A 15406-nucleotide genomic window follows, 5' to 3' on the forward strand; every position below is an offset into this window, starting at 1 on the left:
ATGAAGGAGTAGGCCTACCATCAGAAACATATAATGTTAGAATCTATATATAGAAGATTATGGGTTATGTATTGTCATTTAATCAACATTTTGCATAATCATCTATACAAAGTGTGTGACTTCCCTTGATTCTAAAAACCTCATTATCAGAACATTCTGCCAGGTCATCATTACATTGTCAATGATGATGTTTGCTTTGTCTTAAACGTAAAAGGTTCAGCCAGAGTTCAACTATGATGTGGTGGTTAAAACATGAACAAAGGCACAACCTGGTGGACAATTTGTGTACTGCCTAAAGCCATATTGGTATCATTGTTTTATGAAAGAACTAGAAAAAGTGCCCTTCTGGGCACAGGTCTCCACCAGGAGGATAGGATTGTGTGTGATGTTTGGCAAAATGTTTAGGAGTAATATAAACATGTTTATTTGTTTGTGTGTGTGTGTGTGTGTGTGTGTGTGTGTGTGTGTGTGTGTGTGTGTGTGTGTGTGTGTGTGTGTGTGTGTGTGTGTGTTGTGTGTGTGTGTGTGTGTGACGCGACTTGGCCTGTTGTAGCGCCACCATGAGGCTGATTTGAAAACTGTCAAGTGGCATTTCTTTCTCAGCCTAGTAGTAGGAATAGGCATGCACAGTTTCACCGCAATCGGACGCTGCGTTGCGGAGTTGTGGCAATTTGTACAAAACGGGTACAAAACGGGCTACTCCTGAAAACTTTAGAAGCCAATCATAGCCAATCAGGATGGATAATTATGAGAAATCAAACAAATCACATGATCACATGATTATGGAGAGCATGTGTACCGATTTGCGTGAAATTTGGATAAAATCTGAAGGAGTAATATTAGAAAATGTGTTTTACATATGTCGGCCTCCTGGTGGCGCTATAAAGAGCAGATGTGAAAAATTCCAGGCAAAGGTTTTTCCTTGGCCTCTAGGGAGTGTGCATACATGGTTTTACACAGATCGGTGCAGTTATAGGTAAAAACACAAATCGGCCAGTTATAGCGCCACCATGAGGCTGAGTTGAAAATATTCAAGTGGCATTTCTTCCTCGACCTAGTGGGAATGTGCGTGCAAAATTTCACGAAAATCACACCATGTGTTCATGATTTGCAGCATTTTGTTTGAAACGGAGCACTCCTGCAAACTTTGGAAGGCAATCTTAGCCAATCAGGATGGAGTCTGAAAAATCTGAAAGACCCGTTTCGTTGAATGGCTCTAGAGAGACTGTGTACCAATGGCAATTTGCATAATGTTTGGACAAAATCTGTAGGTGTACTGTCAAAACATTTGTTTTGCACAAAGCGGCCTCCTGGTGGCGCTATAACAGGCCAATGTGAAAACTTTGGGGCAGAGGTTCAGCTCTGGCATTCAGGGAGTGTGTGTGCATGGTATGGCTGCGATCAAGCCAACGGTGCCAGAGATTAGCTGTTCACAGACGGACACACGGACGGACGGACGGACACACGGACGGACACACGGACGGACACACGGACAGACGGACGGAGTGCAAAACATACTCTCTCCCCATGCCTTCGGCCTGGTCCCCATGCCTTCGGCCTGGTGGAGACAATTAAATGACTTAAAGATATAATAGGAACAAACAGCTTGGAAAATAAAAGTAAGGTTGACTAGATCCTATATGATTAAAGCACAGTAACACTTGAGGGAAGATGTTTGACCTCCTTTGCTCTCCATGTTGTCCCCAGGTGTGGACAGCTCTGCGTTTCCTGGCGGGCCAGTGGCTCTGGGTGGACGGGGAACCACAGCAGTACCAGAACCTGCCACCTTGTCCGGCCTGGGGGCGGCACTGTGGAACCCTACCCAAAGACCACAGCACCCAGTGGCAGATCAGGGACTGCATGGAGAGAAGGAACTTCCTCTGCATCAAATCCCCAGCAGGATAGACAGAGGAGTAACCAGGGATTTTTCAGTAATTTGTGGTCATTTATATAAAGAATACAACTTAAGTACTGGTTGTTTATTTCTTCACATACTGTATGTTTGTTAGAGTGATACTGTTTACTTGACCACATGATAATAATTATATTTAGATTAATTTAGGTTTGATGTTATCTGGTGTCCTAGATACTTTACTATATTTACACTATGGTATATATATATATATATATATATATATATATATATATATATATATATATGAAATGGCTGCATGAGGCCCTATTTCATGTATTCTAGTCCGTCTTAATTTGGTTACAGTTACCCTATGTTTGTGCCTGCATCAGTCTCACCTTGCTGTCTCTCTCTCCTCTTAATATGCTCCTACACTACAGGTATCATGGTTGCAGAGGGGGGAGGTGGTGTTTGGTGGGATGGGTCAGGTATTGGTATGGTTCATAACTGTGAAGCTAAGTTAATATTACAGAGTTTGGTCTCCTCTTATGGGGGGGGATGTGATGACCCATCTTGTTTGTGTGATGTTGCTGTGTTCTGATAGTGTTGTTCTCTGTCAATGTGTAGGAGGAGGGGGCCAGCCTGCAGGGGTGTGCCTAGAGGAAGAGGCACACCTGACTCCAATCTAGCTAGGAGTATTTAAGCAGTCTGGTCAAGGCCTTTTTCCCTCTCTCCCCTGCCGAGGAAACATTGCTTGTTCTTTACTCCTTTGAGTTCGTTTTGACCTAAGTTACTGCACTTGCACATACACTACACTTTCACACATCCACACATGCACTACACTACTGATCCAACTGATGACTCACACTCCACTTTTAACAGTAAAGTATACTTTGTTTGAGTAGTTTAAAATAAATACATGTTTTTTGGCATTTACTCCTGTGTGTCGTCTCCCATATTTGTCATGATTGAGTCCGTTCATGACAATATATATAATTATTATTATTTTTATTTTTATTTTTTCTTATTGCCATACAAAAGTCTAACCTAAGTATGGTCCGTGCAATTGTAGTGATGCACAGGAGCGGGATTCGAACACCAGGCACCAACTCGTCAAATAAAGACACAACTTAGAAAATAGCAATATCTGCAAGCTCGCAAATTGTCGTATCATGACACATTGTGAGCTATGAGACAGATATACTTGCCATTCATCATACAACAAAGTTTAGGGCTTAAGTGGTTAAGATAAAACAAGAGTTGAAATACCGTATACACTGCATAAATCCTCCAGTCATATCCACTCATATCATTAAACCTATATCTATCTACGGTATCTGTACATAATCCTAGCTGACAGACTTCAGCATCTACCGTATAATCTGCTATGTTCATGTTAGATTATAGATACTAAAATGTCTAAACATTCTGCCTGCTCTCAGCTTCAACTTTGTTTTTTTATATAGTGTAATAAAAGTGGGTGAAATGCTTTGGTGTGCAAGTCATTATTTGCTTGAGGGAGTGTGTGCAGAGTATGGCTGCGATCAAGCCAACGGTGCCAGAGATTAGCTGTTCACAGACGGACGGACGGACACACGGACGGACGGACGGAGTGCAAAACATACTCTCTCCCCATGCCTTCGGCCTGGTGGAGACAATGAAGGTTTATAATGTGTAGTATTCACACTCCTTCACTTTTTTCACATTTTGTTTTGTTACAGCCTCATTTCAAAAGGGATGTGAAAGTGAAACGTATTTTCGAATATTTAATAGTTAATAGTTAATTTATAAAAAATAAGAAACTGGGAAAACACATGTACATAAGTATTCACACTCTTGATTTAGTACTTTGTTGAGGCACCTTTGCAGCAATTACAGCCTTAAGCCTTTTGGAAATGATGCTACAAGCTTGGCACACTTGAATTTGGGGTATTTTTCCCATTCTTCTCTGCAGATCCTCTCAAGCTCTGTCAGGTTAGACGGGGAGCGTCGCTGCACAGCTATTTTCAGTTCCTTCCAGAGATGCTCAATGTGGTTCAAGTCTGGGCTCTGGCTGGACCACTCCTTCGTTATCTTAGCTGTGTGCTTGGGGTCGTTGGAAGTTGAATAGTTGACCAAGTCTGAGGTCCTCAGCGCTCTGGAGCAGGTTTTCATTCAGGATGTCTCTGTACACTGCTCCATTCATCTTTCCCTCTATCATGTCTCCCAGTTCCTGCCGCTGAAAAACATCCCCACAGCATGATGCATGCCACCACCATGCTTCACCGTAGGGATGGTATTAGCTAGCTAGGTGATGAGCGGTGCCTGGTTTCCTCCAGCTTGGCATTCAGGCCAAAAAGGTCTATTTTGCTTTCATCAGACCAGAGAATCTTGTTAATCATGGTCTGAGAGTCGTTTAGGGGCCTTTTGGCAAACTCCAAGTGGGCTGTCATGTGCCTTTTACTGAGGAGAGGCTTCCGTCTGGCCACTCTACCATAAAGGCCTGATTGGTGGAGTGCTGCAGAGATGGTGCTGTGGAAGGTTCTCCCATTTCCTCTGAGTGACGCTGGAGCTCTGTCAGAGTGATCATGGGGTTCTTGGACACCTCCCTGACCAAGGCCCTTCTCCCCCGATTGCTCAGTTTGGACAGGCGACCAGGCGTTCTGAACTTCTTCCAATTTACGAATGATAGAGGCTACTGTGCTCTCCGGGACCTTCAATGCTGCAGCTCTGTGCCGTGATACAATTCTGTCTCGGAGGTCTACAAACAATTCCTTTGACTTCATGGCTTATTTTTTGCTCTGCCATGCACTATATATATATATATATATATATATATATATATATATATATATATATAAACGTATTATGTGGTTTTGTTTATTGTTTATATCAGAAAAAAAGATATACACTGTATGAAAACTAGCAATGACAAAATGGACAAATGTTAAATGTATGTCTCCTTGGCTGTGGAAGTGTGGATCTTAAGAGCTGTTGGGACAGAGTGAACTAAATAGGAATTTGCACTTTGGTAATTTGCACAGGATACATCACATTGTGCACAGTTATGCACATGTGCATGTTGTGAATTATGTATTTATGTTTAACATAAACACATAAATCACAACATGTGCATAACTTGTGCATAAATTTGATGGGGAACAAACTCAATGCTCAGTAACATAATATGTTACTTATCTCTCCATAGCCCCCTAATGCCCTTGCTGTTTCCTATATTCATCGGTAACATGACGAAAACCCATTTCTATTAATGTTATAGGCTATCTTAGTTTTTTGCCAATTATTTGGGGACCCACAGGTTGAGAAGATAGGCCTAGACCAGATTTAGGTCTGACACTAGGGGGTGCTAAAAACCCATCATTACTGTCTGGGCTATGCACCAAATTGAAGGTTGTAAAGAGTTAACAACAAAAAACATTTGGAAATACAAGCCCCCCCAGCCCCCCCCCCCCCCCCTTTTTTCCCCTTTTTTTAACTGACTGCTGCTGGTTCATGGACCTACACTGACAAACCCTCAGTGTTGTCAGTGTGTACAAATGCAACCAAATGGACACTTAAACAGTCATTCTTACCACTCTGACCCAGGGTTGTACAGTCAGTCTATTTCTACATTGCGGACTGAGGATTATAATTATTGTTTTATTTGTATTTTCCTTTGGGAGCTTCTTACCATGGACCAGATATGTAATGATAGGCTTTTCAGAGTTGGACCAAAGGTCATCAGCCGTTCCAAGCAGAAACAGATTTTGACTGCTGCCATGTGGATTTAAATGTAGGATTTCTGAGGTTCTAGGATGAGGAGATCTAAAGTGACTCGGCTGGTTGTGTCCATGATGTGTGTGGGATGTTTGGTCATGATCATCTATTTCCACAGCGATGTGACAGCAGGTGAGTTCAAATAACAACTAATAGCCTACAACTTTAAATTTAAATTAATTAAAAAAAATAACACATTTGTTTTGAATTTTTGTCATCTAGTAGGCTGAATTGCATCACAATAATAATGAACTGACTAATAACAATAACAACTAGAACTGCACTCTGTCGAGTGCCTACTTGCTTGTTGCACACTAGTAGGCCATAAATGGCCTACTAGTGCGCAAGCAGAGCGTGCAAATACTGTCGATCACTACAAACTGTCAAATCTCAGCTTCTCTGAATCTCCTACTTCATTTTATCTCCTACTTCATTTTATGTCATTAATCTCCTACTTCATTTTATCTCCTACTTCATTTCATGTCATTAATCTCCTACTTAATTTCATGTCATTACTCTCCTACTTAATTTCATGTCATTAATCTCCTACTTCATTTCACGTCATTAATCTCCTACTTCATTTTATCTCCTAATTAATTTTATGTCATTAATCTCCTACTTCATTATATCTCTTACTTCATTTTATGTCATTAATATCCTACTTCATTTTATCTCCTACTTCATTTTGTCATTAATCTCCTACTTCATTTTATCTCCTACTTCATTTTATCTCCTACTTCATTTTATGTCATTAATCTCCTACTTCATTTCATGTCATTAATCTCCTACTTCATTTCATGTCATTACTCTCCTACTTAATTTCATGTCATTAATCTCCTACTTCATTTCACGTCATTAATCTCCTACTTCATTTTATCTCCTAATTCATTTTATGTCATTAATCTCCTACTTCATTTTATCTCTTACTTCATTTTATGTCATTAATATCCTACTTCATTTTATCCCCTACTTCATTTTGTCATTAATCTCCTACTTCATTTTATCTCCTACTTCATTTTATCTCCTACTTCATTTTATGTCATTAATCTCCTACTTCATTTCATGTCATTAATCTCCTACTTCATTTCATGTCATTACTCTCCTACTTAATTTCATGTCATTAATCTCCTACTTCATTTCACGTCATTAATCTCCTACTTCATTTTATCTCTTACTTCATTTTATGTCATTAATCTCCTACTTCATTTTATCTCCTAATTCATTTTATGTCATTAATCTCCTACTTCATTATATCTCTTACTTCATTTTATGTCATTAATATCCTACTTCATTTTATCTCCTACTTCATTTTGTCATTAATCTCCTACTTCATTTTATCTCCTACTTCATTTTATCTCCTACTTCATTTTATGTCATTAATCTCCTACTTCATTTCATGTCATTAATCTCCTACTTCATTTCATGTCATTACTCTCCTACTTAATTTCATGTCATTAATCTCCTACTTCATTTCACGTCATTAATCTCCTACTTCATTTTATCTCCTAATTCATTTTATGTCATTAATCTCCTACTTCATTTTATCTCTTACTTCATTTTATGTCATTAATATCCTACTTCATTTTATCTCCTACTTCATTTTGTCATTAATCTCCTACTTCATTTTATCTCCTACTTCATTTTATCTCCTACTTCATTTTATGTCATTAATCTCCTACTTCATTTCATGTCATTAATCTCCTACTTCATTTCATGTCATTAATCTCCTACTTCATTTCACGTCATTAATCTCCTACTTCATTTCATGTCATTCATCTCCTACTTCATTTTATGTCATTAATCTCCTACTTCATTTCATGTCATTAATCTCCTACTTCATTTCATGTCATTAATCTCCTACTTCATTTCATGTCATTCATCTCCTACTTCATTTCATGTCATTAATCTCCTACTTCGTGTGTGTGTGTGTGTGTGTGTGTGTGTGTGTGTGTGTGTGTGTGTGTGTGTGTGTGTGTGTGTGTGTGTGTGTGCGTGCGTGCGTGCGTGCGTGCGTGCGTGCGTGCACGTGAGCGCATGCGTGTGTGTTTTCTCTGCAACGTGGAGGAAAGCAGGGGGAAGTACGTAGTATAGCTACTGTACATGCAGCATAATGGCTTCATTCAGCGTGCATGAGGCTTCCAGCTCATACTGTACTACCATGACAAACATACAGCTTCTCAAATTATAAGCTTGTAAATTACATTTAGGTTGTTGTGGTGTGATATACCCTGTCATGCACAACTTGCACCTCATTTTAACCACATCGGTCAGCTGAGTCCCATTCTTAATCTCATGTGCATATTCAGTGAAAAAAACATTATCTGCAATATCACAGTTGTACTGTAGATCTGATATTCACGGCAAAGAGATTTGGTAGAGGAACTTAGTACAAAGTATATAAGGATTAAAATAAAATAAAAAAGGTTGATTGACATGCAGTGTATGTTTGTCTCCAGGATTCAAATAATACACAAGCCCTAACTGTGTGTGTTACTGTAGGCCTAGTACTGTTTCCCAAAGAGTGGCTCGGGGACCTTGCTTGCAGACACATTTTTATGGATCGCCAGTAAATACCCTTTTATTTTTAGTTCCCTACATTTTGTTTTTAATTAGGCTTTTGGGTGTCGAGCTAAAACGTTTGGGAACCACTGCTGTAGCTATAGGCCTACTATACTCACAGACAGTCATCCATCCATGACCATGTTAGCTGCAGACTTCCAGCTCCATGACATCATTCTGCTTCACTGTAAAATGTGTTTGTTTAACTCTGAAAGCGTATACATTCCACCATCATGGTTACACAGTGTGTAACTCAGAGTGTGTGTGTAATACACACACACTCTGAGTTACAAATGGTGCATTTCCTGAAAGTAACAAGAAACGTATTGTTGGTGATGCAAATGTAATGTTTTAAATTTGGGATATTCAGACAGTGTTAATGGGGAACATTGTCCACTTAGGCCTTATCGGGGTGACCAAGGGGACTAAGCCCCATCATTGATTCACGCACGCACGCACGCACGCACGCACGCACGCACGCACGCACGCACGCACGCACGCACGCACGCACGCACTCACTCACTCACTCACTCACTCACTCACTCACTCACGCACGCACGCACGCACGCACGCACGCACGCACTCACTCACTCACTCACTCACTCACTCACTGTCTCACTCACTCACTGTGGGTCTCCGATGACTTTCTTGAAAATAAAAGTATTTATTACTGCTTTACAACTTCAACAATTAATTAATTAGAAGACGTTCTTTACTGGTTGAATAATATTAGTAGTGACAGGAGAGGCACAGCAACACCGAAAAAATGGAGTTGGTTTCTTCCGGACAACAAACGAAAATATACTTTTCAGAATGATGGAGCTAGCAGAAAACCAAATTGATTTACACCTGTAAACGTGTGTCATGTGACAATATTAATGATTGAGTCTCCTTGTCCGTAGTGTTGGAGCCAGTCAGAGATGGAAGCAGTCACAAATCCAGGAGGAGTCCACTACAGACCCTGTATGATGCTCATCATCAGGTCAGTCTCCTGTAGACCAGCAGTTCTCAAACATTTTCACATCAAGGACACCCATATTGATATGTTTGGCAGCAGACCCCCATCTGAAAAGATTGTGTGCCAGGGAGCCTCATAAGAGATTTGTCAGCATTAATCGAAAATAGTTACTGTACTACAGTACAAGCTCACAACACATCACAATGCCATGTGTTGTGAGCTTGAAGGTCGGCTATTTTCGAAAGCAAAAAATAGGCTTAAGTGATTAAGTATTTATACCGTTCTTCATTTTGCTGGGGAACCCCCGGAACCCCCTCAAGGACCACATGGGGGTCCTCAGACCTAAAATTGAGACCCAGTGCTATATAAACAACAAAGTCCAAGTCTTTATTGTAGACATGGAACCACCAACTGAACACAAATAAGATAAGATAAACCTTTATTGATCCCCTGGGGAATTAATTCAGGTGTCATAGCAACAACAGCAGTATAAATACAGGAACACAGTTCTAGTAAAGTGTGCTCCTCGGAGCATAGATCTTCGCCAGTCTGGGTTGCCTATACCCAGAGCTGTGTCAGTTGTGGGTTGCAACCGCCAGGACACGAGAAAGTTGTGGTGGAAACTGAGTTTGTACGACACACATTTCATTTTAGTGCTGCCCCCTAAGTGCGCAAGTGTGCAATAGCGTCAGCTCAACATGCATTGCAATTCCAATCTTATATGAAGAAATTGTCTTAAGGGAGGATGAAGTCATCACGCTCGCTCATGTCACTACGTTGTCACACTCAGCCATAACATATAGGACTTACTAACAGCTACTCCCAAATATGGAGTGTGTTGCCTAACCTCCATGTGTCGTCATGGCATCAGGTGCGAACAAATCAGTCATACTGTTGACTCAAAGGAAAAGACATACCAACTTCAAACTCGACGTGTGCAGCATCAGCATGGACTCAAGGGATATGACGTGGTGCCCACCAGTGCCGTATAGATGTGAGAGTTGTGACAACTCCGTTCACTTCACGGGGCCAGTCCAATGACGGCTCTTCTAGATAATATGTAGAAGAGCCGTATAGACTTCTATTGGCGAAGAGCATGGCGAAGTGTTGACAGAATGCACTGGACTCAGACAACAGCCCAGCTTTAATGATCTTAAATTATTTTATTTTAAATTGTGTTTTAGTAATAGTACATTACAGAGATTTTAGTTGTTACTGTACAATTAAAACAGTTGGCACCCACTCGCATTCATTATGACATACACCTGTGATCCTCTCATTTCAACCACGGACGCAACCCTTTCTGAATGTCGCAGGTTCAGCGTAGGGTATATACACACTCCTTTACACACTTCATTTACACCTGGTCTTATATTTCCGTTGTGAATTTGGCCCAATGTGTCTATTTTACATCATGATGATGTACGATGATAAGAGCGCCCCTCACTTCACACGGGTGTGATTTTTATGTAATAATTAACTGACCAACAGAGGTTGTACAAGTCAATGTAATTCATAATGCATGCACAACTCTGCCTGTTTAATCTCCTTTCTTAATGTCTATATAGGCAGAATCGGCAGTGCAGGAGATTCACAAAGGTCGGAGGGAGTCGTTGGAGGAAGCGTGCCGCTCGTACACACGTAAACGCCACATTCTTCTCCCTGAGGACCTGAAGCACATCATAGTGGACGACCAGCATGGGTTGTTGTACTGTTACGTACCAAAGGTGGCTTGCACCAACTGGAAGCGTGTTCTGATGGTGCTGACCGGTGATTCTGCGCCCCACCAAGACCCGTTGGCCATCCCTGCAAACGAGGCCCACGTCGCAGGGAACCTCCGCACCCTGTCAGAATACTCAACCACTCAGATCAACCAGCGCCTGCACTCCTACTTAAAGTTTGTGTTTGTGCGTGACCCCTTTGAGCGTCTGGTGTCAGCGTACCGCAACAAGTTCACGCAGAGCTATAACACAGCGTTTCATAAGCGCTATGGTACAAAGATAATCCAACGGCACAGACTACACCCGCAGCCAGAAGCCCTGGAGAGGGGCAACAGCGTTACCTTTGAGGAGTTTGTTTACTATCTGGTGGACCCGGCCACGCAGCGCGAAGAGCCCTTCAATGAGCACTGGGAGAGGGTATGTGAGGGAAATATTTAATGCTGACATTACTTTGCATCTTTGTCTGTATTGAGTTGATTTATACCGTGTATTTCTCTGGGCGTAAGCCCCAGGTTAAGGTGGCACCCACTGCTTTGGTCCACTTCGACATTCTTGAGAAAGTCAAAGGTGTCACCCAGTTGTGTAAACATCCTCCCAGTAAGCTCCACTGTTCGTATTGCACTCGCAATGTTTTGAGATTGCGATCCCCTGATGAAGATCGAACTAATTGAAACATTGGAGCACAATAAAAACAGTGTATTTAAAAAGAATGTAGGGATGTTATTGAATGAGAAGACATAGGCCTACTTCTTTACTGGTTGAATAATATTACTAGTGACAGGAGAGGCACAGCAACAATGTTCACTCGCAAGCTTTCTGACAAAGTGTCATGAAACTGCAACAACACTCTTGCGCATGCTCCGTGTGCTAGGAAGGCACTAGTCAACGGATATACAGGCATGAGTAATCAAGCAGGAAAATAAAATGTTTTGCTCATATCATTACACAGCTTACTTTTACAGTCTACTGCAGATTAAAAAAATCACACCTTTGTGAAGTGAGAGGTGCAACTGTACCATGTGGGGGTCCCCGGGGGGTCCCCACAACATCCAGACCCCCAGGAACGCGCCCAGGGGGGGCGGCCCGGTTCTGAGCCCCGCGTCCGAAACCGTAGAGAAATGACAGTTACCGTATGGGGGTCCCCAGGGTGTCCCCGGAACATCCAGACCCTCAGGAACGCGCCCGGCGAGCCTTCCCACGTCCGAAACGGTCGAGAAATGACAGAGTTACCGTGTTGCAGCTTTCCGTGCTCGGACATACAGACACAGGGACAGACACAGGGACATACACACATTGCTATATGGAGCAGTTATAGGCACCACTCAAAACATCTTGATCTTGAACTGCATTACCTGGTTATGACTTATTTCAATGACGTCGTGTGATTTCATGTTTGCGGCCTGGCTATTGTTTTCTTTGTAACAGGACTGTTCTAGCTAAAGCCCTATAGGAAAAAATCACACCTGTGTGAACTGAGTAACTCCCCTCTCCCCCTACCCCTCTCTCTCTCTCATTAGCAGGCAACAGTGCAGCACTATCTCTCTCTCTCTCTGTTTCTGGCACAACAGCGCCACTTTTTCCCCTACTGGTACTCATAGTCACATACATAGTCACATAGGTTAACACGGACATTGCTGTTCCTTGGAGTGGTTGCACCACCCAAAAATAAGAAAAAGGCGCACACTCGTAGCCACGATGCTGTTGCATCCTGGCTACGAGTGTGCGCCTTTTTCTTATTTTTTCCTTGTTTACTGCCTTCGGCCAGCACCTCACCAACACTGGTGTGCGCCCTTCCCTGTTTTGTCTAGCTAAAGCCCTAACCACGCCAAAGGGTCGCTATGCAACTCCTTGGGTTTAAACGGTTGCAAGGAGTTGCATGGTGACCCTTTTGTGTGGTTTGGGCCATTGAATTCCACACGTTGAATCACTTGGGACAACTTGGGACAACATGGGTCAACGTGCAACAGGACATATCACACCGTTGGGAGTCGGACAACGCTAAAACCGTCGCAACCCTTTGGTGTGGTTAGGGCATTAAATAAAAAGGATGACTCTGATACATGTAGGGACTAGGTAGTTGTTGAACAAAGAAGTGAAAAGAGCCAGCCAGGCTGTTATGCACTGCTGCATTGATTTTCTTTTTATAATAAACATAGTCTCTTCCTTCACACTGAGTGTAAATATAATAGATATTCTTTTTCCCATAACAGGTACACTCGCTGTGTCACCCATGCCTCGTTCACTACGACGTGGTGGGCAGGTACGAGACCCTGGAGCAGGACGCACGCTACATTCTGCAGCTAGCCAGTGTCGAGCACAAGGTCTCCTTCCCCGTCTTTTCCAAAGGCTCCAGGACTACTGGGGACATGGCGGCGCGGTTCTTCCACAATCTCAGCCCTTTCTATCAGAAGAAGCTTTATAACCTCTACCACATGGACTTCCACCTCTTTAATTACTCCACGCCAGCCTACCTCAAGTTCATATGAGGTTGGAACTTATTCCAGATACTGAACGTTTTGATAGTGACATGCATCTTGTCACAGTTTGTGTTGGGAGGATTAGCTCTACAGTGATTGTTTCATGTAGGCTACATCTCTTTCTTTACTGGGAACGTAAAGACTATTTGGTCGGGTCAACTCGACACATGAAAAATTTATCCTGTAAATGAATCCTGAAATCTCTACTGCAGCATATTTATAGTTAGTACAGATAGGACTAGCCTTGGGGAAATGTATTCGGAATTTCGGATACATTTCCAATCCAGATGTAAAGCTCCTCTGGAGAAGAATTCCGGTCAAAAGTGGGAAAAAAGTAAACAAGCCAGTGGAGGTTTTATGAAGTGACCTGTTTTATATGAACATAATGGCCTATATGAGTAAGTTACTCCTGGCCATGGTACATTGTCATTATGTCACAGCAAAGGGGTATTGTTCCCTATTTGAAGATTGAGACGGAATGTATGTTTGACCAAAATCTGATCACATCATTTTGAGCTGTCCCTGTAAATGTACAGCCATCAAGGGATGACCATCCATTTGCTGCAAGTCACACCCTGTGTTTTACATTGTTTTTGTATTAAATACTGTGAAGTCTGTTACCTTTCTTCCAGCCAAAACCCGTTTTTCTTGTCCACACAGGGACGCATAAACAGAGTTTAAAAGAATCTACACTGTGGCCGGCTTTTAAAAAGATTAGTTTTTTTATGGGCGACCATGCAACCCCCCCACGCCCACACGCATTAAGGAGCTATGTTTATTTATTTTTAAACTACCTGTGTGTACATGTGGACGGAGCCTAATTCAGCCACCCCACATCTCCATTTTACAATTAATCAGAATTAGCCCTTCACTAAGTCCCTCCCCAAACCCATCCTTGTCCAATAGGCATGTTAGCAGCGAAGAAAGCTTGACCTGCATAGCAACCGTTGCTAAACTATTTGGATTGGCATTGGACAATCACTTTTTGGGGTGGGATTTAGTGAAGGGCTAATTACACCTTGTTTCCACGAATCAGACTGATCAATCATATGAGCTGATCGATCATCATCATTGAGCTGACTGGGAACAAATAAACCTGCAATCCAGAACTTATTTTTATGAATAAAACTTTACTTTAATGTGTATAGAGTAAGTTAATACAATTTATTACACAGCTTGATTGGTGCTCAATTATTTGAATTCAGCGCTCGTTATTTCTCTATAGCAGACAGCTGCTATATGGACGGAGAGTGAGCACCTGAATCAATCAATCCATGGTGATTGTTTTTGTTTTTTTTACAGTATCCGATATGACAGCCATGTAAACAAACAAATTTATAGTTAACAAACAACAAAGAATGGTTTTGAAAACCAAATCAGTCTGCCATTGAGAAATATCCTACTGGTTGACGACCAGTAGTAGCCTACTCTACTGCTTATACTCCAGGCCTGGTAGGACCAACCATTAGAACACTGCTTCTCAATGTGGGGTCCGGGGAAGCTGTGCTTCAGGAGGTTCCCGCTATATTGATGAAAGGTTAGCAAGGAACCAAATGGACCCTTATAACTCTGAGAGTGTACAAATGGTTCCATTTGTACACTCTCAGCTGCGTTTTAACACTGAGAGATTGGGTCCCTGAGATAATGTTTTTGTTTAAGTATCAAATGAGGGTCCTTGCCGTGGCTGAATGGCTTGCATATCAAACTGGGGGTCCTTGAAATGAAAAGGGTTGAGAGTCACTGCGTTAGAATGTATGTGAAACACAGAGCCAGCAGGCTGGCCCCCAGCAGGTCCCCGAGCGCTGTCAGGTACGGGATGGAGAAGTTGTCTGGATCCATTCCCTGACGTTTAAGTTCTATGTACATATTGTTTTACTAAAAAATGATGTGTGCCCCCTCGCCATTTTCAACTCCCCCCTCAGTCATTTCATCCTGGAGCAGAGCCTGGACCATCAACTACTTTATCAGAGACTGATGCCTGTGCACAACGATACGATGTGCATGTTCATGCAACTGTAACATCACTCACCACCCCTTGTTAGAAGATGAATGCTCTTAAGGGACCACCCAGGTGGTCAACCAA

General features: G+C 42.1%; 2 protein-coding genes across 2 annotated transcripts in view; one reads left to right on the forward strand and one right to left on the reverse strand.

The window, feature by feature from the left end:
- Positions 1–4538: 4538 nt before the first annotated feature.
- LOC306929621 (carbohydrate sulfotransferase 11-like) lies at positions 4539–13489 on the forward strand. Its single transcript, XM_079510232.1, has 5 exons — positions 4539–4590; positions 5629–5740; positions 9070–9149; positions 10694–11263; positions 13057–13489. Exons 2-5 carry the CDS (start codon positions 5647–5649, stop codon positions 13330–13332), a joined length of 1020 nt encoding a protein of 339 aa, XP_079366358.1. The 5' UTR covers positions 4539–4590; positions 5629–5646; the 3' UTR covers positions 13333–13489.
- A 1026-nt stretch (positions 13490–14515) lies between these two features.
- The window catches only part of LOC306929950 (solute carrier family 41 member 3-like), a 36395-nt gene continuing 35504 nt past the window's right edge, over positions 14516–15406 (reverse strand). The window contains 1 exon segment of the mRNA XM_079510688.1: positions 14516–15179. Coding sequence (XP_079366814.1) covers positions 15061–15179 — 119 coding nt within the window. The 3' untranslated portion in view covers positions 14516–15060.

Source organism: Electrona antarctica (assembly GCF_951216825.1).
Source record: "Electrona antarctica genome assembly, chromosome: 9".
NCBI lineage: Eukaryota > Metazoa > Chordata > Actinopteri > Myctophiformes > Myctophidae > Electrona > Electrona antarctica.